At 44.2% G+C, this 27,360-nt stretch overlaps 3 protein-coding genes and 1 long non-coding RNA gene across 4 annotated transcripts; all 4 read left to right on the top strand.

Moving 5' to 3' along the window:
• Positions 1-325: 325 nt before the first annotated feature.
• Positions 326-2,694, top strand: LOC129599716 (atrial natriuretic peptide receptor 1-like). The gene is made up of 10 exons (XM_055498025.1): positions 326-608; positions 756-819; positions 967-1,274; positions 1,415-1,458; positions 1,519-1,557; positions 1,646-1,723; positions 1,809-1,946; positions 2,037-2,087; positions 2,166-2,351; positions 2,497-2,694. The coding sequence occupies exons 1-10, from the start codon at positions 326-328 to the stop codon at positions 2,692-2,694; spliced, it is 1,389 nt and encodes a 462-aa protein (XP_055354000.1).
• Positions 2,695-2,708: 14 nt separating this feature from the next.
• Positions 2,709-3,365, top strand: LOC129599707 (uncharacterized). The gene is made up of 3 exons (XR_008691952.1): positions 2,709-2,775; positions 2,865-3,247; positions 3,313-3,365. It is a non-coding gene; the product is annotated as an uncharacterized LOC129599707 (long non-coding RNA).
• A 16-nt stretch (positions 3,366-3,381) lies between these two features.
• Positions 3,382-5,201, top strand: LOC129599715 (atrial natriuretic peptide receptor 1-like). Its single transcript, XM_055498024.1, has 7 exons — positions 3,382-3,501; positions 3,564-3,888; positions 3,942-4,263; positions 4,365-4,584; positions 4,680-4,815; positions 4,883-4,931; positions 5,000-5,201. The coding sequence occupies exons 1-7, from the start codon at positions 3,382-3,384 to the stop codon at positions 5,199-5,201; spliced, it is 1,374 nt and encodes a 457-aa protein (XP_055353999.1).
• Positions 5,202-7,396: 2,195 nt separating this feature from the next.
• On the top strand, positions 7,397-21,886 carry LOC129599714 (atrial natriuretic peptide receptor 1-like). The gene is made up of 23 exons (XM_055498023.1): positions 7,397-7,984; positions 8,118-8,181; positions 9,124-9,431; positions 9,565-9,608; positions 9,686-9,724; positions 9,820-9,897; positions 9,979-10,116; positions 10,328-10,513; positions 10,664-10,802; positions 10,865-10,949; positions 11,026-11,188; positions 11,267-11,398; positions 11,473-11,661; positions 11,714-12,038; positions 12,104-12,425; positions 12,529-12,748; positions 12,820-12,955; positions 13,032-13,080; positions 13,148-13,309; positions 17,676-17,927; positions 19,297-19,627; positions 20,530-20,685; positions 21,740-21,886. The coding sequence occupies exons 1-23, from the start codon at positions 7,645-7,647 to the stop codon at positions 21,884-21,886; spliced, it is 4,005 nt and encodes a 1,334-aa protein (XP_055353998.1). The 5' UTR covers positions 7,397-7,644.
• Positions 21,887-27,360: the final 5,474 nt, after the last annotated feature.

The raw sequence follows: 27,360 nt of genomic DNA, 5'->3' as shown, positions 1-27,360 counted from the left end.
TAACGCATACCAGATAGCCAGTAAACGAATCTGCTGCGGGATCTTCAGTTACCGTGGGTGATTGCACTGCGAGGCATTTTATTTTTGCGATCAACAATGTGGTGCGTAGAAAACAAGCTGTCAATGTCAATCAGGATTCAGGATGAATACCAGCCAACCGAGACAGCAGCAAGCCGCTTAAAATGCACCGTCAAGATTTGGCAGACATATTTAGTAATTAGTGGCTTAATATACATCATTAAGCTTAATGGCAGCATGTATCTTCCCTTAATATGGGTGGTAGTCGAATGACTTATTTGCGAATTCTGCTAATATACGGCGCAATATGCACACGAGCGCCCGCGCCCTGCTCAACGTCAGCCTAGTGGCTGTCGCTTACAAGGCGCCATTCGGGTTTACCTCGTTGGTGTATCTGGGACCGACGTTATCCGTGGCAACGGAATACGTTTCTTTCAAGTACAACACCACCATGCGCTTCAATCTTACCGTTTTATCCGATCCGGTACGGACAACGTGTGCGGATTTAAATGACAACGCCGTCAGGATGGTGTCGGAATGGCAGTACGGACAGCGCCAGGGGAACGACCTTACCGTCTACATCATACCCGGTACTGATGTGTTATGTCGGTTGGCAATTTAAAACTGTGTTAACTCACACGCACAGTGTCACACGTATACTTTCTCAATAACTATAACTGCTTTCAAATGGCTGCTGTGTTCGGTGAAATATAATTCAGATATTCTGGTTTTTGCAGCCTGCGTCGAAACGACCGAGATGCCGTATTTGCAGTCGCAGTGGAATAATATATGGATTTCAACGTAAGCAATGTATTTTTCCGCCGTTTTCCGGTAAAGAAACGTATAAATGTGCAAACCATCTTTGGCAAAAACACATCATCATTACAGAAAATTAGGTATATTCTGTCACAGTGTGCTGTAAAATTTTTAACCAAGGCCTACGTTAAGGATGTCGGTCAGTCCTCAAATCCGCAATCGCCAACTGTATCCCACCTGGATCGCCACCAACTACTTCTCCTTATCGCAGTGCTCGCAGTTGTACGTGGCACTCCTCAACAAATACGCGTGGACGTCGGTGTTCTTCGTGATCGACACCGCATCGCCGCCGTTCTATTATACCTTAGCATCTGCACTACTCGGGGATCTCAAGAGGGATCGCAGTATGTCCATCACGGTGCGCAATATTGCTACGACGCTGGGGAAGCCTTATGGACAGTTTGCAGCCATTCTGGATGATATACGTCAGGCCAGCCGAAGTAAGTTGAAATTTAACCAATTATCTGTGCTACGGATATAAGAAAACGGTTAGACAAATGCCGTTTTTATCGCTGACGGGGACTTCTAATGATGAAGTGCTCACCGATGCCGAATGCGGTTTGATATGATTCTGTTGCAGTTGTGCTGTATTTTGGACACGCGGCCTTTTTACGGGAGTTTCTGGTAAACCGATTTCTTAACGCATACAATGACAACAGTTCTTTCAAAAAAAATTATTTTTAGATCACGGCGGCTGAAAGACAGATGACTAATGGAGAATATGTAAGCAGATTACAACCGGGATCTGGAAAGATGGAAATCTGTGATGACCTTAAGATCTATTCTGGTAGTCATCCCACTAATAATGTAGGTCTATATCTCCGTGGAAACTATGAAGAATAAAATGCTGGGACTTTTGCACTGGCGGTATAACGACAGCCGTGACGAGGTACAATTCTTTTGACCTTTACTTTCTCTCTATATTGCTGCCAACACGTCTCTAAAATGTGGCACGTGCAACACGCATCGTGCAGATCGCTTTTCAAGCTTTCCAATCGCTCTTGGTCGTTCATCCGCGAAACATCTACGATGGTCCCGATCCGACGCTGGGAGCGGAATTCGTTAAAAGATCACAGAGAGATTACAATTTCACTTATTCGCTTGTGGATCAGGTGTGTGACGCTTCTGGTTGAACACCATACTTTTAGAAGTGTTGAACACCATGTAATACTTTTAGAAGTTTATCTTATTTCTGTGTACAGCCGTTCATCTCATTGGTGGACACGTACCTGGCAGTCACAAGCATTTCCCAAGTAAGGCATCGACCAAGTAACTGATTTGCTGTTGTAAATCAGAAATCGCCTGATTCCAGTGAATTTAATTTTTTTCAGGCCCTGAATGATTCTCTATCGGCTGGAGAAGATCCAGCTAATTTAACCGGTACCACGTTGGTCAAGTACATTTTAAACCGAACCTTCACGGATGACAACGGGGGCGGCACCATCTACGTGGACGGTAACGGACAACGGCGGGCTGATTTTACCATATCGTATTTCACGACCGGTGGCAGCCGTGAAGTAAGTACGCTCCCGTACTGTATTGCTACGTCACTCATGTGCTTATGATTAATACGAGTGCTCGTATTTGGAGTTGGTTATGCTAACTAGTTTTACAATGTTAAACAGCGTGCCCGATTTTGCTATACAATCCGTTGATTTCTAGCCGTTTATGCAAAAACTCGGAAAATCCGACGAGCTGACAGAGGTCACCCGCTTGACAACATGGGCTAACTCGACCTTCCCGCCACCGAACGAGCCATTCTGTGGCTACATGAACCAGAAGAAAGTTTGCCAGCCAGAGCGTAAGAACCGTAAACCCGCTAACAGGCATTGGTCATGTTTTTGTATGGACCACAGGTAACAATCGCTGGATACAAAATACAGTTTTGAGTCTGGTCGGAGCACTGGTGATCGTCGCGGTCGCAACGGCGGTTTACATAAGGTTGGTCAGTTACAAATGCAGTTAGTACATGTTGAGCAGCAACCGGCATACGTTCCGATTTTTCGCAAAGTAACTGCGCTCTTACGCAGGAAAGAAAAGCGGAAAAACGCGGAGCGTATACTGTACGATTCGTGGTGGCAGTTGGCCCTTGACAGCATTCCCGGTGCGAAGCGCTACCAATCGTCTGTCTCGACATTTTTTGCTCCTCGCCCAAGCAAAGCTCCACACCGCGACTCCTTGATGCCGACAGAAGAAGCGATGTCTAGTACTACGCAGCCGTCGTTTAAAGTAAGATTATTCGCAAATTCCATTGTTGGGAGAATTAGGGCCTTTGTTTTTTCAGGGCTTCCACCCAACATTCGCTGTTCACCGGGGCAAACCCGTCCGGTCAGTAAAGTTGTGTCAACGCGAATACGCCATAACGTTCCTGGAAATGTCCACACATCGGAGTCTGTTGGTACTCCTACGGAAGGTAGCGTTCGGAGCGAGTCAGCAAATAAAAAATTTCAAAGGTGTTTATTTGTTTGTGATATTTAGTTCTACGGATTAGAGCATCAAAATCTTTGCCGGTTTCTGGGATTAGCCATCATCGAGAGCAAACTGGATATGTCTACGATCTGTGCAGTGACAGAATGCCCGCCGCGCGGCACACTGCGCGATATACACAGTAGTTTGGTCACCAGAGATTTTGCGTTTATTAGCTCGCTTATTGTCGATTATCTCGAGGTAAAACAAAATTTCCCGCTCACTGTTCCATGAAGACTTTTGTAGACGCAGTTTTCCAACAGGCAGTGTGCTTTCTGCATCAGTCTCCGTTGCGCTATCACGGTCGCCTTACACCAATAGCGTGCTGGATTGATAAGCACTTTACACTGAAAGTGACCAACTACGGATTCGACCAGTTAGGCGCCGAGCTGTGCACTAAGTGTGAGGACATGGAGCCGCTTAGCTACAGCGAACTGACTGAGCACCTGTATTGGCTGACGCTGGAGAAGCCGGATCCCAGTGATCCTAAAGCCATGCAAGCAGTGGATGTGTTTTCGTCGGGGTTTATCATCTACGAGATGCTCAGCAATGGAGCGCTATTTCACAAGTTTCAAGCGTTAACCAAAGGTAACCTTAACCCGCGGCACATGCACCTGCGATCATCTGTCGTAATGTTTCAGACGAATTATATACTTTGAACTCTTATAACGACAACATTTACCACGGCGCAGTGGAGTTCTCGAATTTTCCCCCTTTCGAAAGTGTACTGCGATCGTGCTGGCTTGCCGATCCGCAGCAGCGACCCAGCATGCCGCGTCTGCGGTCACGCATCGCGGACATCTCACCGTTGCTCATGCTTAGTCGGACGAAATTATTTGATAAGATCTACAAACGAATCTCAGATTATTCCGAAGATTTGGAAAATTTGGTGGCAATCAGGACACACAATTTGCAGGAAGAGATGAGCAAGTGTGATGCTATTATTGGTCAATTTTTACCAAGGTAATTTAGTATGGGAGACTTGATTATCATTAATTAAAAGCGCTACTTTCCGCGGCAATCAGACTGTTCTGATCGCTTTCGATTATTTCCGTAAATTGTAGATCAATCGTGAAGCAGTTACGTGTGGGTCGCGACGTGATGCCGGAGCTTTTCGACTCAGTAACGGTAATGTTCACTGACCTATCGGGGTTTGTGGATTTTGTCGAGGCGAGCAGTCCGGAGAGTACGATCAGTCTGATCGGCGAAACGGAAGCCTGCTTCGACCGGTTGTCGACGCGGTACGATGTGTACAAAGTGGAAGCCGTTGGAGACTCATATTTGGTTTGTTTGCGAGAATAAAATTAAGTTAACAGATATTGTCACAGACAGTGTCATATAACTAACGTGCAAACCGGGTTGAACCAGTGTTGTCTTAGGTTGCCAGTGGCCTACCAGAAAGAATTGGTAATGATCACATCCAGCGGATCGCCTTCTTTGCGCTGAAGCTAATGGAATCCGAGTCGCAACTGACTTTTCTTCGAACGCTTCGCTTTAAAGTTGGATTACATTCTGGTTAGAATGTAAAGCTGGTAGATGAGTAATGCGCGGTAAGGAGAATAACCGGCTTATTCATTTGCAGGTCCCTGTGCTGCGGGTGTTCTGGGACTCAGAAGACTACGCTATTGTTTGTAAGCATTCTCGCAATAATGGGGAACTGGGAAAGCTCGTTGGACTATTTGCACATCTTCCTTTGCAGATTTGGGGACACCGTCAATTTAGCCTCGCGAATGTGTAGTCAAGGTCTGCCGGGGCGCATACACATCAGTTCGGAGTCCAGAACTTTATTGGGAGGCTTTCCTGAATACAGCGTCGACCGCCGGGGAATATTGGCCATTAAGGGTACGTTGGAAATGACAACGTACTGGCTAACGGGTTGGACTGGCAGTGGGACCATATGATTACTGAAGAATGCGCGGTCACCCGGTGATGGAATCCGGATAGCTAAAACGGACAATACACAAATACACCTTGCTATGTTACAAATACACCGCATGCAAGTTGCATATTATATGTCTGTGGAAACAGCACTAATCGCTAGGAACCAGAATGCATCCGCTCGCTGGTTATGAAAGAGCAAACCTATCAAATCGCAGCTGTGCGATAGTTTTGCGTTGCGGATATGTACCTGTCTACGAAGAATCGCTGAGTCAAATTCGGGTTTCTGCGGCGTTCATTTTTAAAAATATTACAGACTGCAGTTGACTTCGACATTCGTCTGAGCGGCATTAATGCATAAGTGGGCCAGTGTTGCATGGATACATGTTTATTTTTTATGTTATGGGGAGGGGGGACCCTGGAATATCAGATCAACACAGGCTGAAAACTGCGGCAGCCTGCGAAACTGCGGCAGCCTCCGAAACTGCGGCAGCCTCCGAAACTGCGGCAGCCTGCGCATTCGTGATAAACTGAGAAAATCGAAATTAATTCTCCTTCAGTTATTCTTTCAGTAAAGTCATCCTTCGGGTTACATATCCTGGCAAATATTTTACATGTATTTTCGTATTCGTGTATTTTGAAAAAGAATGTTATTTTTTTGTACTTTTTGCGTGTATTTTGAAAAAGTGGCAGGTTACCTTCTTACCATTGCGGCCATTAACTTCTTATTTAAAAGTTTTACATTTCCTAAATTTGGAACCATTTAAAAACATTACAAAGCTGGTCGAGCAAAGCGCGGTTATTACCTTCCTACTTTATAATTTCTAAATTTCAGTCTGGACGTGAATTTCACGAAACATTTTAAACATCATAAAGCATTTGAACACTTTTCGAAAGGTGGCCCCATTATGCGGGCATTTTTGCATATTTAAATAACGTAGTAAACATTTTCACAAAATGCGATTATACGACATATTTCTACACTCCTAATTTTTGCATTATGGCTGCGTGCAACGGTAAACACTGGCGTTAGCTGGGTTCACGTGTGACCTTTTGGTGTTGGCACGGCTGCTGGCTGCTGGCACAGATTTCGTTCTGCTGCTTTTTTTTGCGCAACGAATTTAAGGTATTTCGCAACTTTACAACCAGTTTTGAACCCATGGTAACAACTGTCTGTACTTCGCATTACAATAATTATCATCATTTCGTTAATTTTTACATCAAAAGGGTTCTACGCTCCTACAGTAAAAGATGCCTTTGCCTAAAAGTTGTTTTTATTTTCGTTAGACTGATTTTAACTGATTTTATCAACCAAAACGAAGCGAAGGTTCTCTGCTTTCAAGAGAATAGGACATCGGTCACGACGTTGGGACGGTCACGCATTAACAAAAAAAAAATTTTAAAAATAAAATGTAAATAAATAAAAATATTGATAAATAATTTATTGAATAAACGCATTTATTGAAGAGTGGTACTATTTATTGGATAATCAGAACGTTAATTTAATAATACGGATTCTTTGTACGAGGGACGGCGCTCATTAGACTAAATTCTCGGTGGTCTAATTAAACGGTGGACTATAACTAATTCAACCGTTCAATGGGTTCCTCGAAAAACTTTCAGCAGCATTCAGCAGCAGCAGCAGCAGCGGCTACTTTCAGCAGCATTCAGCTTAGCAACACACCAACACCACAAGTCCAGCTTGCAGCGCCGCAGTCTCGCAGTGCCGCAATCTCGCAGCGCCGCAGTTTCGCAAGGCCGCAACACAGCAGTCTCGCAGCTCCGCAGTCCCAGAACGTGGCAATCTCGCAGCGCCGCAGCCTCGTAGAACCGCACTCCCGCAGAGTCACAGTCCCACACCGTCGCAGCCGCATTCCCGCAGCCTGGCTGCTTTCTCGCCCCGTAATAATTCAGACTTAAGATGTTATTTTCTGGCCCACTTCTGCACAATTACCGTCTGAGCTTTTAATCGATCTATTTAGCGGTGTGTAAGCATGCAGCGCGCGGTTGTAATTACGATTATTTATAGCTGTTCGTTGGTGTGTTATTCACGTTCCACGTAAGAAAGCTATAACTGCATAAGTACTAAGTTTGTACTTATGACGTGATACGTATTAAAGGTTCATGCTAATACGAGCACCGAAGCATCGAAGCCGCCAAGTAAACGATCGCAGTAACGAAGTACGGCGTGGATGCAGGGAATGTTTTACGTGTACCTGATGGCGAGTGACGAGATCTGCTGATGGGACTTGTATTACCGTGGGCGATGCAGCCGAATCATTTCAGTTTGGTGATTCAACTAAAAGCGCAAAATATAAGCTGTCAATATCAATCAGGACGATTACAAGCCAGCTGAGAGGAGAAAGCCGATCCCAATTTCACCGTTAGGATTTGGCTGACATCAGCATGCAGCTTATTAAATAATCTAATCTTCATGGTAGTGATCAGTGCGTTCCACCCCTAAATATGCGTGATAAACAAATGGCTTATATTTTGCAAATTATGCTCGTATCAGTCGTATATGGTGCAATGTGCACAAGCGCCCTGCTCAACGTCAGCGTGGTGGCTGTTTGTTACCGGGCGCCCATCGGGTTTGGCTCGTTGGTGTATCTGGGGCCCGCTTTATCCGTGGCTACGGAATATGTTTCCATCAAATTCAATACCACCATGCGCTTCAATCTGACCATTTTATCCGATCCAGTGCGGACAACCTGTGCGGATTTGAGTGATAATGCCGTCAGACTGGTGTCGGAATGGCATTACGGACAGCGCAAGAAAAACGACCTTACCGTCTTTATCATACCCGGTACCGATCATCACTTCCCTGAAACTTTCTTGCTTAAAACTGCTGGTGAAAAATGTGTTAAACACTTCACAAGTAGTTATATACATTCTCTTAGATAGTTTCTGGAGTGAAATAATTTTGGTTTCGTATGCAGCTTGCGTCGAAACAACCGAGATGCCGTATTTTCAATCCCAGTGGAACAATGTATGGATTTCTACGTAAGCAAATCATTTTTCCGCTGTCTTTCTGATAAACAGTATTAAAAACAATCGTACATGTGCATAGTGCAAACCGTTCACGGCGACAGTGCATTAGAGATGGGCATCGGATAGGAATATCCGATTTTATCCTATCCGAATCCGAATTTCGGATAGGATAAAGGATAATTATCCGAACCGCTCGGATACGGATTAGGATAAGGATGACGCCTCGTAGCCTACGGATAGGTTCGGATAATGGGTGCTTGTCCGAACTTTATCCGAGAATCGAAATAATTTATTTGCGGTATTAAATTACGTTGTTAAATTACAAGAATTACAAGCGGTAGCAGTGACACTGCAATATTAAAGATTGTCGCAGCACCAAGATGCAGTTGTTCTTTTGTGTTATGCTGCAACAATTTAGCAAACTGCAGCTTTCGTATCCGCTTTTTGTACGGAGCATGAAACATGATTCACGCATTTGCACTAGTCCATTATCTCATCGTTTTAACGTAAACCTGAAGTTCATCGATATTGAAAACTGAGGTTATAATTTATTATTTGATTCTGTCGATGTCGTATAACTCCTTTACATAACTCTTCTTCTGAATTAAGAACATCGAAATTTTGTTCAACCGTAATGGATAATTTGACTGGATTAAGACAATCATTTGCCGAGTCTGATTTTTTTTGTTTTTGTTGAAAATTGTCTTTTTGGACAATTATCCGATTATGCTGGGATATCCGAGTGTCAGATAAGGATAGGATAAGTATAAAGAAATAAAAAAAATTCGGATAAAAGGTCGGATAAGGATAATTTCAAAAAGTGTCGGATAGGATTATAGGATAAGGGTAAAGGAACCTTGTCCGATGCCCATCTCTACAGTGCATATCATAAGAGATAACAAGGCTTGTTCTGTCAGTGTGTAATGAAAAATTTTGCACCATGTGTTGTTTTAGGACGTCCGTCAGTCCACAAATCCGAAATCGCCAGCTGTATCCCACCTGGATCGGCCTCAACTACTTCCCCTTATCACAGTGCTCGCAGTTGTACGTGGCGCTCCTCAACAAATACGCGTGGACGTCGGTGTTTTTCGTGATCGACACCGCATCGCCGCCGTTCTACAGCCTGTTAGCGACTGCACTGCTCGGTGAGCTCAGGAAGGATCGCAGTATGTCCATCACCGTGCGCAGTATTGCCACGACACCGGGGAAGCCCTATGGACAATTTGCATCCCTTCTGGATGATATACGCCAAGACAGCCGAGGTTAGTTAAATGGCGGGCCAAATATTATAACTGTAAAATATATGAAAATTGCTGCGCCGTAATATTCCCGGGGAACATACGGGAATATCGCGATTACAATGTCCTAATTAATTTGACATGCTTCGGTTTACAGTTGTGCTGTACTTCGGCCATGCGGCATTTTTGCGAGAGTTTCTGGTACTAACACAAAATCCTATTTCGAAAAAACAAAATGCGATAAATTTGGAAATAGCCACTCAGAACATTTATTGCAGGTCACTGCAGCTGCAAAACAAATGACTAATGGAGAATATGTAAGCAGTGGCACACGATGATAATACCTGAAAAAGATGCAATTTGTGACGTTAACCTTTATAATCTGTTCTGCTACTTATTATCTGTATCGCAGGTCTATATTGCTGTGGAAAGTATGAAAAATAAAATGCTCGGACTTATGCACTGGCGCTACAATGACAGCAACGACGAGGTATAAATCTGTTGACCTTTGCTGATTTTCTGTACACTACCAATGCAGGCAACAACCGCACGTGCAGCACGCGTTTTGCAGGTCGCTTTTCAAGCTTTCCAATCGCTTCTGGTCGTCCAACCGCGAAATATCTACGATGGTCCCAACCCAACGCTTGGAGGTGAATTCGTCAAAAGATCGCAGAGGGATTACAATTTCACTTATTCGCTTGCCGATCAGGTATGTGGTCACTGTGGGGGAGTTGTTCGTTGATAACGGCAACGTACGAATAAATGTTTTTGAAAGAAATGTTCCTGTAATCGTTTATAGCCGTTTATCACGCTGGTGGACACGTATTTGGCAGTTACAAGTGTTTCCCAAGTAAACATCAAATTGATTTGCGTTGTAAATTTCAAATGTCCAGATTCCTGTTTTTTTCAATTTTTTTCAGGCGCTGAATGATTCTTTATCGGCTGGAGAAAACCCAGCTGATTTAACAGGGATCACGTTGGTAAAGTACATGTTAAACCGAACCTTCACGGATGACAACGGGGGCGGCACCATCTACGTGGATGGTAATGGGCAGCGGCGGGCTGATTTCATAATATCATATTTCACATCCGGCGGCAGCCGTCAAGTAAGTACGCACACGCTCAAATGCATTCCTACGTGTTTCCCATACTTAACAACATCCGTTTTCGCACTTGGGACGTTTGGCGCTAACTTGCCATTCTTACCATGCACGAACAGGTTTCAGTGTTTTACTCCATAAAACATTCATTTTCAGCCGTTTATGCAAAAACTCGGAAAATTCGATGACCTGGAAGAGGTCACCAGGTTGACCATATGGGCTAACGCGACCTTCCCGCCACCAAACGAGCCATTCTGTGGCTACATGAATCAGAAGAAAGTGTGCCAACCAGAGCGTAAGAACCGTCAACTAGAACCAGTTAACAAGAATTTGGTCGTGTATGTGTATGGGCCACAGGTGACACTCGCTTGATACGAAACACCATACTTAGTCTGGTTGGAGCAATGGTAATAGTCGCGGTCGCAATGACGGTTTACATAAGGTGGGTCAATAAAATAAATTTAAGACTTGCTGATACAGCTTCTCAGTAGGTTTAAAGCAACCTCGGGGTAATGTAGGAAAGAAAAGCGGAAAACCGTGGAGCGCATATTGTACGACCCGTGGTGGCAGGTGACCATTGCCAGCATTCCCGTTGCGAAACGCCACCAATCGTCCGTCTCGACATTCTTCGCTCCTGGTCCAGGGAAAAACGTACACGATGACTCACAGACAAATGAAGTGGTGAATATTAGCACCACTTAGAATGCGCTTAGGTCGTCCTTTAATCATCCCGTAAATGACCCATTGCTCCATTTTCAGCAAGAATCGAACCAATCATTTGCCGTCTACCGTGGAAAATCCGTGCGGATGGTAAAGATAGGCCGGCGTGACTACAGCGTAACATTCCAAGAAATGTCCACACATCATAGCCTACTGGTTCTCTTACGAAAGGTAGCACACATTGCACCACTGAACGCCTCAGAAAAAAATAGCACTGCCGCAAAAACGTGTGAGCTGTTTTTAAGTTCTACAGATTAGAACATCAAAATCTCTGCCGGTTCCTGGGAATAGCCATATCCCTGGACAAGTCTGGCGTCTACACGATCTGCGCGGCGACGGAATGTCCACCGCGCGGCACACTCCGCGATATACACAGCAGTCTGGCCACCAGAGATTTTGCTTTTATAAGCTCGCTCATCGTCGATTATCTCGAGGTAAGTATTATCCATAAAGGTACTTACTGCAACTGCCAAATTTCTTCTTCAGGCGCTGTGCTTTCTGCATCAATCTCCACTGCGCTATCACGGTCGCATCACACCGTTAACGTGCTGGATTGACAAGCACTTCACACTGAAAATAACCAATTACGGATTCGACCGGTTAAGCATTGAGCTGTGCACCAGTTGCGAGAAAATGGAGCCTGTCAGTGACAGTGAACTCACCGAGCCACTGTACTGGCTGACTCAAGAAAAGCCGAATCCCGATGATACCAAAGCCATGCAAGCGCTGGATGTATTTTCATCCGGGTTCATCATCTATGAGATCCTCACCAATGGAGCGTTATTTCACAAGTTTCAAGCATTGACTAAAGGTTACCTTTATGTGCGGTACATGCACAGGCACTAAACAACTGTAATTTACTCTAATGTTTTTTAGACGAACTAAACGAGTTGGTCTCTCGAAATGGCAACCTTTACCACGGCGCAGTTGAATTCACGAATTTTGCCGCTTTCGAAAGTCTGCTGCGGTCATGCTGGATTGCCGATCCACAGCAGCGACCCAGCATGCCGCGTTTGCGGTCGCGCATCGCCGACATCTCGCCGTTACTCACGCTTAGTCGGACGAAATTAATTGATAAGATCTACAAGCGCCTCTCGGATTATTCCGAAGATTTGGAAAATTTGGTAGCAAACAGGACATACAATTTGCAGGAAGAGATGAGCAAGTGTGATGCGATTATTGGTCAATTTTTACCACGGTATGTTTAGAATGGCAAACTTGATCATCGATAATTACAAAGTGCTATGTTTCGCGGCCATTAGACTGTTCTGATCGCATTCGATTATTTCCGTTAATTACAGGTCAATCGTGAAGCAGTTACGTGTGGGTCGTGACGTGATGCCTGAGCTGTTCGACTCAGTGACGGTGATGTTCACGGACCTGTCGGGTTTTGTGGATTTTGTTGAGGCGAACAGTCCGGAAAGTACGATCAGTCTGATCGGAGACACGGAGGCCTGCTTCGACCGGCTGTCAACGCGATGCGATGTGTACAAAGTGGAAGCTGTTGGAGATTCGTATTTGGTTCGTAAGCATGCGCTACATGAGTACAAACGGACAATAATGAGAATATCTAGCTAGTTATGGATTGGTAGGTGGCCAGCGGATTGCCAGAAAGAATTGGTGATAACCACGTTCAGCGGATTGCCTTTTTCGCTTTAAAGCTTATGGAATTCGAGTCGCAGCTGACCTTTCTTAGAGCATTACGGTTTAAGGTTGGATTGCATTCTGGTAGGATTGCAGTGTTTGTAGATTAGCAGTTGTGCTGTAAGTGGAATAAGGGGCTGATTGCCTGATCTATTTGCAGGTCCCTGTGCGGCGGGTGTCCTGGGACTGAGAAGACTACGCTATTGTTTGTAAGCATACTCGCAGTAATGATAACTGGGAAAGCTCGTTGGTCTATGTGCACACCTTCCTTTGCAGGTTTGGGGACACCGTCAATTTAGCCTCGCGAATGTGCAGTCAGGGTCTGCCGGGACGTGTACACGTTAGTTCGGAATCCAAAACCTTACTGGAAAATTTTCCCGAATACAGCGTCGATCGCCGGGGAACACTGGCCATAAAGGGAACATTCGAGATGACCACGTACTGGCTGACTGGATGCAATAGACCATATGATTATTAGAAAAATTTTGCCCTTCTGATGCATAACATTTACACTGAAAATGGAATTAAGTGAACACTAGGGGCATGGTTTGTAACTGCGAGCACGTTATGGACGTCCTGTATCTTTATGGAACCCAGAGGGTTCCTATAACATAATATTTTTAACAATTAAACATGTGTCCTAGCTCATGTGCCTGTGACGATAATTTAAATATACTTATACTGTAAGTAAATTGTAGGATAACCGCTGCCTAAGAAACTCCTTTGTTCGTTTCTAGCAGGCTAGCAGCTATACCGTTTTAATCTTCTTCCCAAGCTTTTGGTTCCGTCACCCCAAGGTACGTAAATACTGCAGGAATTAAATGATATCTTGGTTGCGCGCATCTGTGTTCTGCCAGTTTTCTCCCTGGCCGGTATACGAAACTGCGTGTGTAACTACGCCCGTCACATCCAGGGCTACTGGTTTTGCGGGTTCCCAGGTACAAGTGTGATCGGATTCGGCGTCTTCTGGTCATTCACAGGCAGACCTTTTGGCTAAATTCTTGCCAGGAAAACCGGCCGTCTTTAATTCTTAATTGAACTCCCCGCTGATACCATCGTGTCCGGACAGTCTTCTGGCCGATCGTTTACATGCCCGTGGAGTTTCAGATCATCGACTATCCCCGCCTAATACGCATACGTGAAGTGTAGCGATTGTTTCTCCCAGACGCAACGCAACATTTTTACGGAAGTCGCTGTTTTCTACCAAGTTAGCGAGGCATGATGCGGGCAGAGCATCAGTGCAAGGATGCACAGTGGAAAAAGTTTCGTGCTGGCTGGCGGGCTAAATTTAGCTCTGTCTAGCCAGCAATAGTTCCTTCGTTCTTTTATTTTCAAACTATCGTAAAACAACTTTTTTTGGTACCGAAATGATCCTTAAATTTTCTGTATGTTCTAAGTGTAAGGTTGTGTGAATACAGTTAATACTGCAGCCATGCGGGCCAAAAAATCGTCTCCGCTAGGAACTGTTGTTTATCATCATTTAAATGTTCAACGCCTGAATAATGAGAAAGCCGATGTGCTGCAGCAAATTCTGTCTTGTGACGATAATTTAGTTAAATTTTTTTGTTTAACTGAAACCCATTTGTCCGAGAATGATCCCTCTCAGTTGTATGAAGTTCCAAATTATACGTTAATTAGAAAGGATCGCTCTCCAAACTATCGTAAGCGCAGTGGTGGTGGCATTCTTGTTTACCTTCCCTCCCATATTCCTTATTCCATTGTTGATGTATCCTCGGAAAATGCGGATGTGGAAAGTTTGTGGTTGTCCGTCCGAGTGGGTAAAAAAGAAGTTTTGCTAGGAACAGTTTATCGGGCTCCTGATACCAACGCACACAACACGGAAAGTTTATTTGATCACATCCGTGAAGTTCTCTGTAAGTTTCCTAGCAGTGACTATGTGATTACAGGGGATTTGAATATTAACACCAATGACGCGAGTTCCCCGTTCCATCGCTATTATACTGATCTGTGCAGTGAATTTGATCTCAGTGACATGGTTGTTGGAAATACTCGTATCTCCAGTCGTCGTAAGAAGTCGGAAAATTCGTCCTATTTTACTTGCTCAAAATTGACGTGATGTTGTGCCATCCATCAGCAAATTACAGCAGCAGCCTTGCCAAAGACATCGATATTTCGGACCACCGATTATGCAGAACCGTTGCGAGCTACAAGTGTGTTGTCCCCCGCCACAAGACGATATCGTATCGCCTATGGAAGCATACCACCGAAGCAGATTTTGCAGCAAAGTTGAAATGCTTTTGCCATGCGGGATGAATTTCAGGATGAGAACGTGGATGTGAATACGCAGGTGGAAAATTTTGTTCGTGGCGTCTCCGACTTAATCGATGAATGTTTCCCAGTTCGTACGAAGCGAGTGAAGCAGAGCGAAGCGCCTTGGATAACACAGAGCATTCGTACCGCTATCCGAGGAAAGAACGAAGCATATCAGCGACGATGTGCGGCCAGAAATACAAATGAATATCCCATGTTCCACCGGGAGTTTTGCAGACTGCGGAGCGAGGTGCGATACCTGATCGGAGTGGCAAAGCAACGTTATTTTACTGAAAATCAAAGAAAAACTTCCGTGTTATGGAAAGAAGTGGGAAGAATATTGCGGAAAACAAAAGATCATGTTGATTGCGAAGTTCCGCTTGACACGCTAAACCAGCATTTTGCTGCGATGGGACAGCACGGATTCCCGCATGCCGCACCAGCGCCCCCGTCGGGGCGACGGAATTAACAGTTTGTTTTGTAGGTTCAGCACTGTCAAACCAGACGTGATAATGTCAATACTGCAGCAAATGAAAGAGAAAAAGCATCGGGGCCGCTTGGAATACCAGCTGGTCTACTCGGTGGGATCTCATCAATCCTTGTCCCTCCGTTGACCCATATGGTGAACAAGTCGCTACGCACGGGTGTCTTTCCTTCGGTGTTCAAATGTGCGGACGTTTATCCGCTTCCAAAAGTGCCCAACGCCCGATGTGCGGACGATTTCCGACCGATATCATTGCTATGCAATATATCTAAAGTCTTCGAGCGATGCGTACAGATCCAATTGCTTGACTTCCTGCAGGCGAATAATATTTTGTCACCCAGACAATCAGGCTTTCGGAAAGGCCACTCATGTGAAACGCTGCTAACGAAAGTGACAGATGCGTGGGTACAAGCAATGGATCAGGAGATGTCACCGCGGTTGCATTCCTCGACTTAAAAAAAGCGTTCGATTCGGTCAATCACGAACGGCTGTTGGTCAAGTTAAAAGAAAATGGTATTAGTGGCCAAGCTCTAAACTGGTTTTATTCTTATCTCACCGGCCGCCGGCAGCGCGTGAAAACGCAGAAATACTCTTCCGATTGGCTACCTGTAATTTCCGGCGTTCCGCAAGGCACAGTACTGGGCCCGTTGCTCTTTATCTTGTACATCAACGACTTGCTGCTGCACAGGAATTTCGAGATCGAAGCATTCGCGGATGATACCATTGCTCACTGCCGTGCGAAGACGAAAGCAGCAGCTGCTAAGAAGCTCAATGATGCGCTGGAGACTGCAGCTAAGTGGTTCGAAGAAAACAGACTGGCAGTGAATGTGAAAAGTGCGCGGCTATGTTTATTTGCACCGAACAGAAGTACCGGAAAGAAATCGACCCGCCGGTGACGTTGAACGGTCAGACATTGACTATAAAGCAGCATACAACGTACTTGGGCGTCGAAGTGGACCACAATCTGAAATGGACTAAACAGTATGTGAAAGTGAAGCGAAACATCAACTACGGCATTAAAAGATCAAGCGTGTACAGTCCGGGCTCAGCATCCCCAGCGAGTAATCCCTTCACCACGCTTTTGTCCAGCCATACATAGATTACTGTGCATTGGCCTGGTCAGCAGCGTCTTTGGGAGAGCGGGAGAAGTTGATGAAGCGACAGCACGCCGCCCTACGGACCATCACCGATGATACGGTTCGGGTAACACCGCAACTGTACGAGCAGCTGGGCATAGTTCCAGCAGTCGAGCGATGGCGCCAGAAGGAAGCAGTGTGGCTGTATAAGATCCGAAACCGCGACAGTTTTGACGTGCCAGCATACATGTGTGACCTTGTTCCATTCAAGGTTCAAGGACATTAGCCTGAGGTATGACTTCCGCCGGAAAGAACGTCTGGATATACCTGCGGCAAAGCTACGAATTGGAAAGACAACCCTTGCGATGAGGCTGAAAGATTTGTTTGACAAAGTAGTGGGAAGCGGAAATGAGTTGTTTGGTTGTGGATCTGTTAAGACTTTTCTGTTCTTGTTGAAATCGAAAAATTTCTTGTAGCTCTTAATTTTTTTGTTTTTGTCCAAGTATTGTAGTGACCAGACCAGAAAGTGCCTCGAGGGTTTGTCTGCTCAATGAATAAACTAAACTAAACTAAACTAAAACCTGATCCTTAATCTCATCCGTTTATTTGCTGATTCTGCAGTAGTTCAGGTTACTGATTGTGTAAACATCTACCACCTCGTTAGGAGAATAGCCATAGTGCTTCAGACTGACAATATCGTACCCGAAACCATCGCGGCAGTACTGCAGGCCGTCGCATACACCTTTGTCAACTGCCCGAAACAATGGACATTGACAAGGTTACGTCTGTTGCATTCAATGCGATTTTCCAATTTTGGACGTTTATCCAACAAATTTCCTGTGTCGGCCTCCCGGAATTTTATGGTTTGGATGGCAAATCAGCGCCCCGATTCGGGGTTGCAGCATACACGGTGTACCTGTTTGTATTAACGACCAGTAAAATCGTAATGTTATGTGCACTGGTTACCCCTAAGTGTTCTCCGCTTGACGGGAACTCTGGAGAATCTCGTGGAAGTTGTCTGCTACAATCTAGTGGACATCTTCGCCTTTCTGATCGGGTTTACCATGCTCTACAACTCCAGAACCATCATTACTATTCAGACGCACATTCTCCAGATGGCGCAAGTGTATCAATGCGGTCGCGATGTCGCCACTGTCGTCATCACTGGCATGTTCTCTCTATCCCTCTTCGCGTATATGATCTATCAAGATTTTATTACCTTGTGGTATGCACATAAATCACTGCTGCGCGAGTATCCGAACTTCTTCGCTGTATTCCCTGATTTTCCTCGGACATCCGTTTTGTGGTTGTCGTATGCAGTCCACATAATCTTCCTCATTCTGATTAACGGTTATTACGCGGTTGTTGCGCAGTTTGTTGCGCTAAAGTATTGTTGAAAACCTTTGGTACATATTTATAACAAACGTCAAGGTGGGTAAACTTGACCGACCCGTTAAATTCTCACATAGTTATTTCGTCAGTACTACTGTCAGCTGTAACTTGTAAGTAGCCTGTAACTTCCTACCAGTTTTAATGCAGTTGTCAGCCGCTGACAGACAAAAATATCGATAATTTTCATTAGCTGGTCTGTAGAAACAGTTGAAATGTGTGAAAAGCACTGACGAGAAAAGCATGATAAGTACCTATTATAAAATCGTAAAACCATATAGATCCCTAGTACAACCCTAGTACAGCACTTCCACGGTGGTGATAGTTTAAATGCAAAGGTACATCAATGCCACAACACCAAACAGTAGGTCTACTATGTTAGCTACTATTTCGGCAATTTTCTATTACGGACATTTGATCCTTTCGCTCATTTGTTGGCTTGCTGACTGAGCAAGAATTCAGACTCAGCTTACTGGCTGGTTTAAACATCCCATTCACGATGCAAAGTCTTTCGAAAATGTTTGCGGTGGGCGCCTAACTGACGGCTGCAGGACGCCGCGCTATGCCAGATGTGTGGGACCATGGCTCTCGTCGAAGTCACTTCTAGGTTACTTAATCTACTCTTCCGATTGTGGACCACTCTGCTGCAGACTTGTGGTCTGGAGATCCCGGATTTTTCGGGATCACGGAACAGGCATTTGTCGAGATTCTGGACTATATTCTGGATTCTGGCGTATATGTTGTATGCGGTGGTTTTGACAATTAGTAAAATCCTAATGATCTGCACACTAACCGTCCCCTCGATCGTTCTCGGCTTAACGGGAACCCTGGAGAACCTCGTGGACGTTCTCTGCTACCGTCAAGTAGACATTTTCTCCCTGCTAATTACGGTTTCCATTCTGTATCACTCCAGAATCCTTACCGCGATCCGGATGCGCATTCGCCAGAGGGCGCTAGTGTATCAGTGCGGCGGCAGGGTGCCGGCCGTTTTGTTGACCGGCATGTTCTCGCTATCGCTCCTGGGATATATGCTTCACTTTAATTTTACAGGAATCAGGACGGCGCGAAAAAATTTGCTACGCGATTACCCGACGTTTTACGCTGTATTCCCGAATTTCCCGCGAAAATCCGTTGTGTGGTTATCGTATGCGGCCACCATACTCTTTCTTATTCTTAGTAACGGTTATTACGCGGCCATTGCGCAGTTTGTACATCTGCATCGTCGCCGGGTTCGGGTTTTCGGCAATGCGCAGAAATCTGAATGCGCTGTTAACAACGGGGAAAGGCGATAAAGCAGCCGTGGAAGCCGTGCTAATCGATCATGCGGCTCTCGGTCGCGACATACAGAAACTGGACCGCCGTATGGCGGTGTTCTGCTTCTGTCTGTACGCGCAAATTATCATGCTGTACATGTGGGTTATCAGCAGCGTGCAGAATCTGCATACGTACTCGGCCCAAGGTATGTTGCCGTCGCTGATATTCGAGACATTCCTGGTGGTCGCCGTTACCGCCGCGGCAATCTTTGTCGCCGAACAGGTAATATGCATTATGCGGCACCTGAAAACCTTGCGAACTGAAAATCATTCATTCGTAAAATATTAACTTCAACCGCATTTATTATTCACCGTTTTAATTTGCTGATAAAAACATTCACAACGACCTCTTGCACTGAAAAGCAATCGATAAAAATAATCCAGCGATCAAGAATATTTGAATGCTAAAACTGCAACAAAGAAAGTTGCTTCGGTTAGAACATTTGCTGGAACGTATCTGGAGATCAATAACGATTCATTTGTATAACGATCAGTAATTCTAATTTACTGAGAACTAACGCGCTATGCGTAGTTGCGCGTATTACGTACGTGTTATGACGTACGTGTTGTCTGTTCCGTTACGTATGACTTGCTGTTCTATCTAACGCATTTGATCGCTAATTCGATCCACGATTCTGGTTAATGAATCAGTCTGAAGTTTCTAACTTCAACTAAATCTGTGAGCTTGTTTCTAGCTAAAAGGTCGTGTGACTCTAGGTTAGCAGGAAGTTCATATCTCGTTCTGATCTGTTCTGTTTATTACTTCGTTCGGTTTGGTGATTAAACATTTGGGAAGTTCCTGAGTGTTTTGGTTTCGGTAACTTTCGTTAGGCAGCAGTCCGCTCGTACCTAGCGGAAGTAGGCAGTACCACTTACGGAGTCCAGAGCATACCCCACTCTGCCGATTGAGGTAGGTTTGTCATCTAGTGCGGTTGTCGCGGTGCGACTTCCGCATAGCATGAAAGAACAAAGTAGGGAAAAAGCATTAAATTTGATGAGCATTGATTGGGCCCATTGAGTATTGATTGTCGAGTTAAGAAATTCAAGAAAATTCCTTATTGATAGATAACATTATTTTTGACAGTAATACTGGATGAACTGATTCGCTGTGCCCTCTTTCTTCAGGCGGACATTTCCAGAGAACTGCAGACACTGGTCGATACGGAAGAAGACGACACCAGTAAACACGATTCATTTATTCGGCTGTACGAAATCACCAGTCAGCCCACGGTCTTCAGTGTCGCCAATATGATCCCCATTGACCGGATATTTGTGGCCAGCGTGAGTCAGAACTGCAGTGCTTCACGAATTGTGTCAGAAGTTTTACCAAAGTTTGCCAAATTTAAACGACTGAGCGCTGCATGAGGACCACATTATTTTAGATGTTGATTACCGCCACTGTTTTATATACAGTATGTTATTGTTATTATTGTTTGCTTGCTTATGTTTCCTGTTTCTTTTCTCATGAAAAAACAGAATCCAACCAAAAGCAACCTCGTCACCAGCCTCATCTGGTGCATGTTTCATGGTTTAAGGGAAATGGCCCGGTACATGGTGTCAAAATGGGATACATACATCAAAACTTTGCTTTCGCGCACTCCGAAACACTTTTTTGTAATACTTTATGTCATTTTAAAGCTAAATGATTTGTGTACATTTTTTTTTAAAAATCGTTTGCGTGCGCAACATCCGGTTGCCGAGATCTGCCGAACTAAAATGGTCGAAAAGTTTAAATGCATTGTTGTGTACCAAAAGTCTGGTTTTTACCCGATCTTCTTGAAACTTTGCTGTAAAAGACACATGGCTATGAAGTTCAAAGTGAACCAATTTCAGGTTCACAGCATTTTTTTTCCGATTTTTAAATGGATTTCAAAAATTTTAAAATTTATTTTAAAATTATGGAAAAATGCTATGAACCTGAAACTGGTCCACTTTCGATTTAATGGCCATGTGTCTTTTATTGAAAACTTTCAAGATGATCGGGCAATAACCAGACTTTTGGTACACAACAATGCATTTAAACTTTTTGACCATTTTAGATCGGCATATCTCGGCAACCGGATGTTGCGCGCGCAAACTTTTTTTCAGAACAATGTATACAAATCATTTAGCTTTAGAATGACATAAAGTATTACCAAAAAGTGTTTCGGAGTGCGCAAAAGCGAAAGCTTTAGTGTTTGTATCCAATTTTTGACGCTATGTGCCGGGCCATTTCCCTTAAAATCCACGTAAATGTTTGAAAACCCTGAGTGCCCGTGTTCGGGAGAAATACACAGAAACTGTATTTCTCCCGACACCGTCAAAACATCATCATTAAGACGCTTCTTATCCTTAGATGATCGGACTGTTCATCAGTTATGGGGTTTTGGTCACCGAGCTCGGAGACAACAATACCGGCGGCGGCAGCAGCTTGGAAGACGCAATGAAACTGGAAATCTCCAAACTGAACTGCTCTTATTGCGCTGGGCACTGTCAACTGTAGTAGTTCGGCCATTCTTTATTCATAAATCATACATAATGAAGTTGGAAATCATAGACAACTGATGTAAACAGCATTGCCAAGAGATAAGCGTGGCGCTTTGCACGAGCTGACTGAAGGCCTTAATCAACTGGCTTTTTGATCTTCTCCTCTGGCTTTTGGTATACAATATTGTATAAGAAGAAACCATAAAAAAAGTCTATAATGTGGCTGCCAATATTGCCGACATTTTTTGGTATCGTATTCGGCTCTTTATCACAGCTTTTTTTGTTAGCGAACAAAACTCATTTGTCGTAAATAAACGATTGTTGTGTTACCAGGAATCACAGAAAAGATTGTTCACCAGCATGGATGCAAAATGTATAAAAATATGCATAAAAATTGAGGAAACTTCATGCTTTCCGTTTTTCTGAGGAGATGTTTAGTTTATCGCGTAGTCTTACTCACATTTATTTGCAATGATGGTGAGCAAGACATCATTCTTGTGTTAAGCCCTTAAATCGGTCTCTGCAATGCCCATTCCCATCGGTTCCATTATCGAGATTGCCGTTCTCCTGAGGGAATTACTGTATGAGCCTACTTCATCTCCGATAGTGATCAACGACCCCAACTTCACACAGGGAAATTCCAGCCGAGTTATCTGCATATCATCGACACTATAATTCCATTTGGCATGTCCGTATCGAATAGATAACAATACAAGCTTAAAGAGTTGGCCTACGTTATAAATCATGGAAGGTTCCTATGTCTCTGCTCGTACAGCATCCCGGATCATTATGGGGGTTTTTTGCTTCTGGATGGTCTACCACAAAATCGGCGGTCTGGACACCATCCGGCGGTCTGGACTGGAATATTTTCTACCATCCGAATCCACTCCGCTCCACTCCGAAAAACTTTAATAAATTTATTCACTAAACTCGGGAAAGTCTTCTGCAACACCAGCCGACGCATTAGCGTAGTAACTCTTTAAGAAAAGCAAATCATCAACTTTTTCCGGCTTAAGACTATTACGACGATCGTCTATAACGAACCGAGCTAAACTAAACGTTCGTTCACATGCAGTACTTGTCGCCGGTACAGCAAGAATCTGCTTGGCCAGTTTCGACATTCTGGGCAGTTCGGTCTCTTTGTTCTTCCAAAACTCAGGTATCCATCTTTCATCGTCGTCAGCTGAACTTGGTGGCACGGATGTCTTTAAGTATAATCCAATTTCATCGTCTTCTTGATCAGGTACTAAATCATCTTCGAAGTCAGCAAACGTGCTTGCTCTACTTGTAGTCGGCTTTCTAGAATGCAAGCTGCTTAAACCAGAACCCATCACAGGCAGCAACGCTTTCACGCGTGCATGTACGGCTCTTTTTTCCGCTTCAGTTAGCATTTTCAACGTGCGCATTCGAGGATTCAGAAAAGCCGCAATCTGATGAATGTCCACGATCACAAATTTTTCTCGTAGGTAACGCAACATCATCTTTCGCAAGGCCGAAATTGCTGGCGCTTCGTCATCATTAGCAGCTGCCATATAAAAGCCTTCCAGCTTTTTTCGCCAAGGGAGCACCAAATGCAAGTGGGAAATTTGCTCGCTGACAGTTCTGCAGTCGCTTGTTTGGCCGGTCTTAAAAGCTCAACTAACTGCTCTAAAAATTCACGCGGTTCTGGCAGCATTTCATCCTCCTTTCGCTCGGCCAACAAAACCTGCAAAATTATACAATCGTTAGACAGTCACAGTGCATCCTGGCGGACATACGACACTGTAAGCATACTGTGATTAGAAAAACGACTGTACGAGTACGCAGTCGTCAAGGATAAAGTTTTGTTACGTATTTGTATTCATGAACCACGACATCGTTGTTAAGATTAAGTACCTACAGTACTCGTGTTCATTACTAAAAATCGCTCGTAGTTGTTTTATTTAGTGGTAGCAGATTACAATTATAAATCGTTGCGCAAGTTGGGTTGTCTTGTGGTTAAGAAAACATTTTCTTACCTGAATCTCGTCGTACATAGAAAGCAAGGAGTCCAGCATGTCAATCACAGTGTTCCAACGTGTATCAACCTCCTGTTTCACTTTACGGGGCAACATGTGTTGCAGTGTAGTGGCTTTGATGGGTCGCACAAGAGCTTTGGACGTTTGCAGAACTTCGTTGACCATCTGGTGCTCTTCCGGCATATTTTTCACAGCGTTCTTGGATACCCGATTGAGCAAGTGTCCAGCGCATAGTACCTTTGAAAGGGTAGGGTAGTTTGCCAGTTTAAGTGCAGCGACCATGTTCGCCCCAGCGTCGATGACAAACGTCACTTCACTGCAGTCGCTTTCTTTAAGGCCTAGTAGAGCAAGCTTCTCCGATAAAAACTTTCTCACATTTATGGCAGTCTTTCGGACCGACGGATTGTGATGTCTCCAAGTACGGGCTAATACTTTAATAAGTATTACCGTTTTACGACTAGTACAAGATAACAACTAAATGAGAAGTACAACATCTAAAGACACAGCAACGGAAATAACGCACAGTTGCTAAGTCATCGTTTGTATCGTGACTTTCACGATATGCCAATAATCTCGTGATATGCAAATATACCACAATCGTCCCCAACTTCTAAAAGAAGTTACTACGTCAGAATATCACAGAATATCATACGGTTCTCGAGTATTATCCTCATAAGTACTGAAAACCGCATTAGTCTGCTTCTGTCGACATTTGCGTTGGATGTGTCCTTTCTGACCACATCGATTGCAAATACTGTTTCTGTGGAAGCCGTCATCCGTGGAATGCTTTTCTGATTAGCAGCGTTCACAGGGATCCGCCCTTCCTCTGTTTCTTCCTTTTGTCACCTTCAAAACTTCGGCGCCTTCACCTTTTGCTTCTTCTAGTCCAGTCTCATGTTTGATGGCACTCTCCAGTGCTTCTTCGAAGGTCAACAGATCCTTCGACATTAAATGGCGACGCGTCGACTCCTTCGCAGCTCCCGCCACGAAAACGGCCAGCAACATCTCGTCCAGGATTGTTGCAGGAAATGCACACGAAATCGTCTTGTCTCTGAGACGATTCGCATATTCCACCAATGTTTCCCCATCCTTTTGCTTCGTGTGGAAAAACTGTGCCCTTTCCGTATGTCTGAAGGTGAACTTCGTGTAGGCTGTATCCAGCCTTTTCAGCAGGTCATCCACCTTATAGATGCGGGGATCCTGAGGCACACAGAGGGAAACCAGGGTCTCAAATGGACGGGTTTCCAAACTTTCCAGTAGCAGAAGGCCATGCTTGGAGTCCGGTAACTCCGTCAACTGCAGGAAGTTCTTGAATCGGATCTTCCACGCCAACCAATTCATGGTCGCAGGGTCAAACTTTGTCATTACAAACGCGTTCGTACTCTTGGTAGCCATCTCACCAACACGAGAATGCTTCACGTACACCAGTAGCTACTGTTCAAATCCTATCACGCCAATTGTGATGTCTCCAAGTACGGGCTAATACTTTAATAAGTATTACCGTTTTACGACTAGTACAAGATAACAACTAAATGAGAAGTACAACATCCAAAGACACAGCAACGGAAATAACGCACAGTTGCTAAGTCATCGTTTGTATCGTGACTTTCACGATATGCCAATAATCTCGTGATATGCAAATATTCCACACGGATCATAGCACGAAACGAAAACAACATATTCCATTAGGTTCCAATCGGAGATATAGTGTACTGTCATTCCCATATAATGAACGCTGTTGCAGGGATCCGTCCAAAAATCAAAAGACACGGCTCCACCATCAGTGCGCAGAATTTCAGCTATTTTTGGAAATAAGGTTGCTCTCAACTTTTTTGCAGTGCTCTCTACATTTCGGCTCACAGTCGTTGGAAGTGGCAAAAGTTCGGCTGCAGAAATCTTTCCGTACTGGTCGCCGATGTCAATGGCTGTTTGAATAAGTCGAATAAACCCGTTCCCTAAGACTCAGAGGCTAAAATATCCAAATTCTATCACTACACACTCCCCCTTGGCGCCCCTGGGGGGTGCTCCTGGGGGGAGTGACTGCAATAAATTTTAACAAAAGCAATAAAAATCTTTCCATTTTTTTTAAGAAAAGGCAAAACCAGCGCACGCATGATGCGAATTAAGTGTTAAAAATTAAAGCGAATGTCCACTTCCGCGCGAAGCGCGAAACCGGAGATTATTTTTACTGCGGAAATTGCGGAAGTTTTGATTAAAAATAGCAAATTAGTGCGTTTATCACCAAATTATTCGAGCTGACGAAAGTTTAAGGTCGAAATAAAATGTTAAGATCGAAGTAGAATTGAGAGATAAGGCGGGTTTCGCGCGAAGCGCGAAGCCGACGCACGTTTTTCTTGTGAGAATTGCTGGAAATTCTATAAAAAATAGTAGAATTATTATTTTTTTATTTCCAAGAGACCCCCCTCTAATTTTTTTAACGGTTTGGAACTTTTTTAATCTTACACACTTGGACAACTAAAACTACACACTACACGTTTATCAGTACACGAAATGTGTATCACTACACACTATTTTAGCCTATGGTTCCCTTTCACAGACTCAAACGACCGCATGTCCTGCAAAAAATACATGAAAACTTGTCAGTGATTGCATCATTAATTGGCCATGATAAAATGGTCGTTAAGTATACAGAAATCAATAAAATATAAAATTCTTAGTGTGAATAAATTTAAAAATAATTTAGGTTTGTACAAAGCGCAAAATTAAATTAAAAATAAAATTTTGGACCATTTGCGCTTGCATTTCTTACCTCTGCAACAAAACGAACGCAGCTTTCCGTGACCATTGTCTTCGCAGTAACAGAAACAACTGGAGGTTTTCCACTTTGAACGAAGGAAGTGATTTTTGGTTGGCTCTTCACAGCAACTGGCCTGCAGGAGTCCTTGATGTGGCTGGATAAATGGGAAGTGCCGTTTCGCGAGATGTGCTTGAAAACCTCTTTGCACGAGACACGATACATGTAGGGTAAAATATCGCCTGATCCAACTTCATGGATTTCCATAAAATGTTCCCACACCTGCGAACGTCTGCTGGCCCCGGTGGCCTGCACCTTCGACAAGGTGCCACCGTCCAAACCAGATCCTACATCTTCGCGTCTATACACTTTCTCCGAAAAGGAATGCAAACGTTTTTTGCCTGAACTAGTCTTAGGTGCTGAAGCATCCTCGTCGCTGGAAATCTCGATCGCATCTTCTGACATCGCGAATTACAAAAATAAACAGCTTCTGTTGCAGAAATTGATGAAAACAACTAAATACTTGGTATTTGTTTTAGCAGTTTTTGACACTTGACTTGAATAAATTATCGCAAATGCGACGCGGCAACCATGGCGTGCGCGCGCGTCGGTAATCTTCGGGTGAGGGTGGTAGCGCTTTACGGAGAATAAGTACTGTACTTCCGCTCTTACTGCTTATTGTTTACTACGTAACGCCACGCATTGGGAGCACGCAATAATCCCAGACCAAACAAATTT

This window comes from Paramacrobiotus metropolitanus, unplaced genomic scaffold, assembly GCF_019649055.1.
Source record: "Paramacrobiotus metropolitanus isolate TYO unplaced genomic scaffold, Prichtersi_v1.0 Parri_scaffold0000153, whole genome shotgun sequence".
NCBI classification, from domain to species: domain Eukaryota; kingdom Metazoa; phylum Tardigrada; class Eutardigrada; order Parachela; family Macrobiotidae; genus Paramacrobiotus; species Paramacrobiotus metropolitanus.
Note: the sequence above shows the minus strand (reverse complement) of the source record. Positions and strands in the feature narration are given on the sequence as shown.

What these genes read in the sequence shown, in the direction of transcription:
- LOC129599714 (XM_055498023.1), top strand. Translation starts at nt 7,645, where the DNA reads ATGCGTGATAAACAAATGGCTTATATTTTGCAAATTATGCTCGTATCA. An exon ending in CATCCGGCGGCAGCCGTCAA is followed by an intron (nt 10,514 to 10,663) that starts GTAAGTACGCAC and finishes ATTCATTTTCAG; the next exon opens with CCGTTTATGCAAAAACTCGG. An exon ending in TACTGGTTCTCTTACGAAAG is followed by an intron (nt 11,399 to 11,472) that starts GTAGCACACATT and finishes GCTGTTTTTAAG; the next exon opens with TTCTACAGATTAGAACATCA.
- LOC129599716 (XM_055498025.1), top strand. Translation starts at nt 326, where the DNA reads ATGCACACGAGCGCCCGCGCCCTGCTCAACGTCAGCCTAGTGGCTGTC. An exon ending in TATACGTCAGGCCAGCCGAA is followed by an intron (nt 1,275 to 1,414) that starts GTAAGTTGAAAT and finishes ATTCTGTTGCAG; the next exon opens with TTGTGCTGTATTTTGGACAC. An exon ending in CAGTCACAAGCATTTCCCAA is followed by an intron (nt 2,088 to 2,165) that starts GTAAGGCATCGA and finishes AATTTTTTTCAG; the next exon opens with GCCCTGAATGATTCTCTATC.
- LOC129599715 (XM_055498024.1), top strand. Translation starts at nt 3,382, where the DNA reads ATGTCTACGATCTGTGCAGTGACAGAATGCCCGCCGCGCGGCACACTG. An exon ending in TTATTGTCGATTATCTCGAG is followed by an intron (nt 3,502 to 3,563) that starts GTAAAACAAAAT and finishes GTTTTCCAACAG; the next exon opens with GCAGTGTGCTTTCTGCATCA. An exon ending in GTTTCAAGCGTTAACCAAAG is followed by an intron (nt 3,889 to 3,941) that starts GTAACCTTAACC and finishes GTAATGTTTCAG; the next exon opens with ACGAATTATATACTTTGAAC.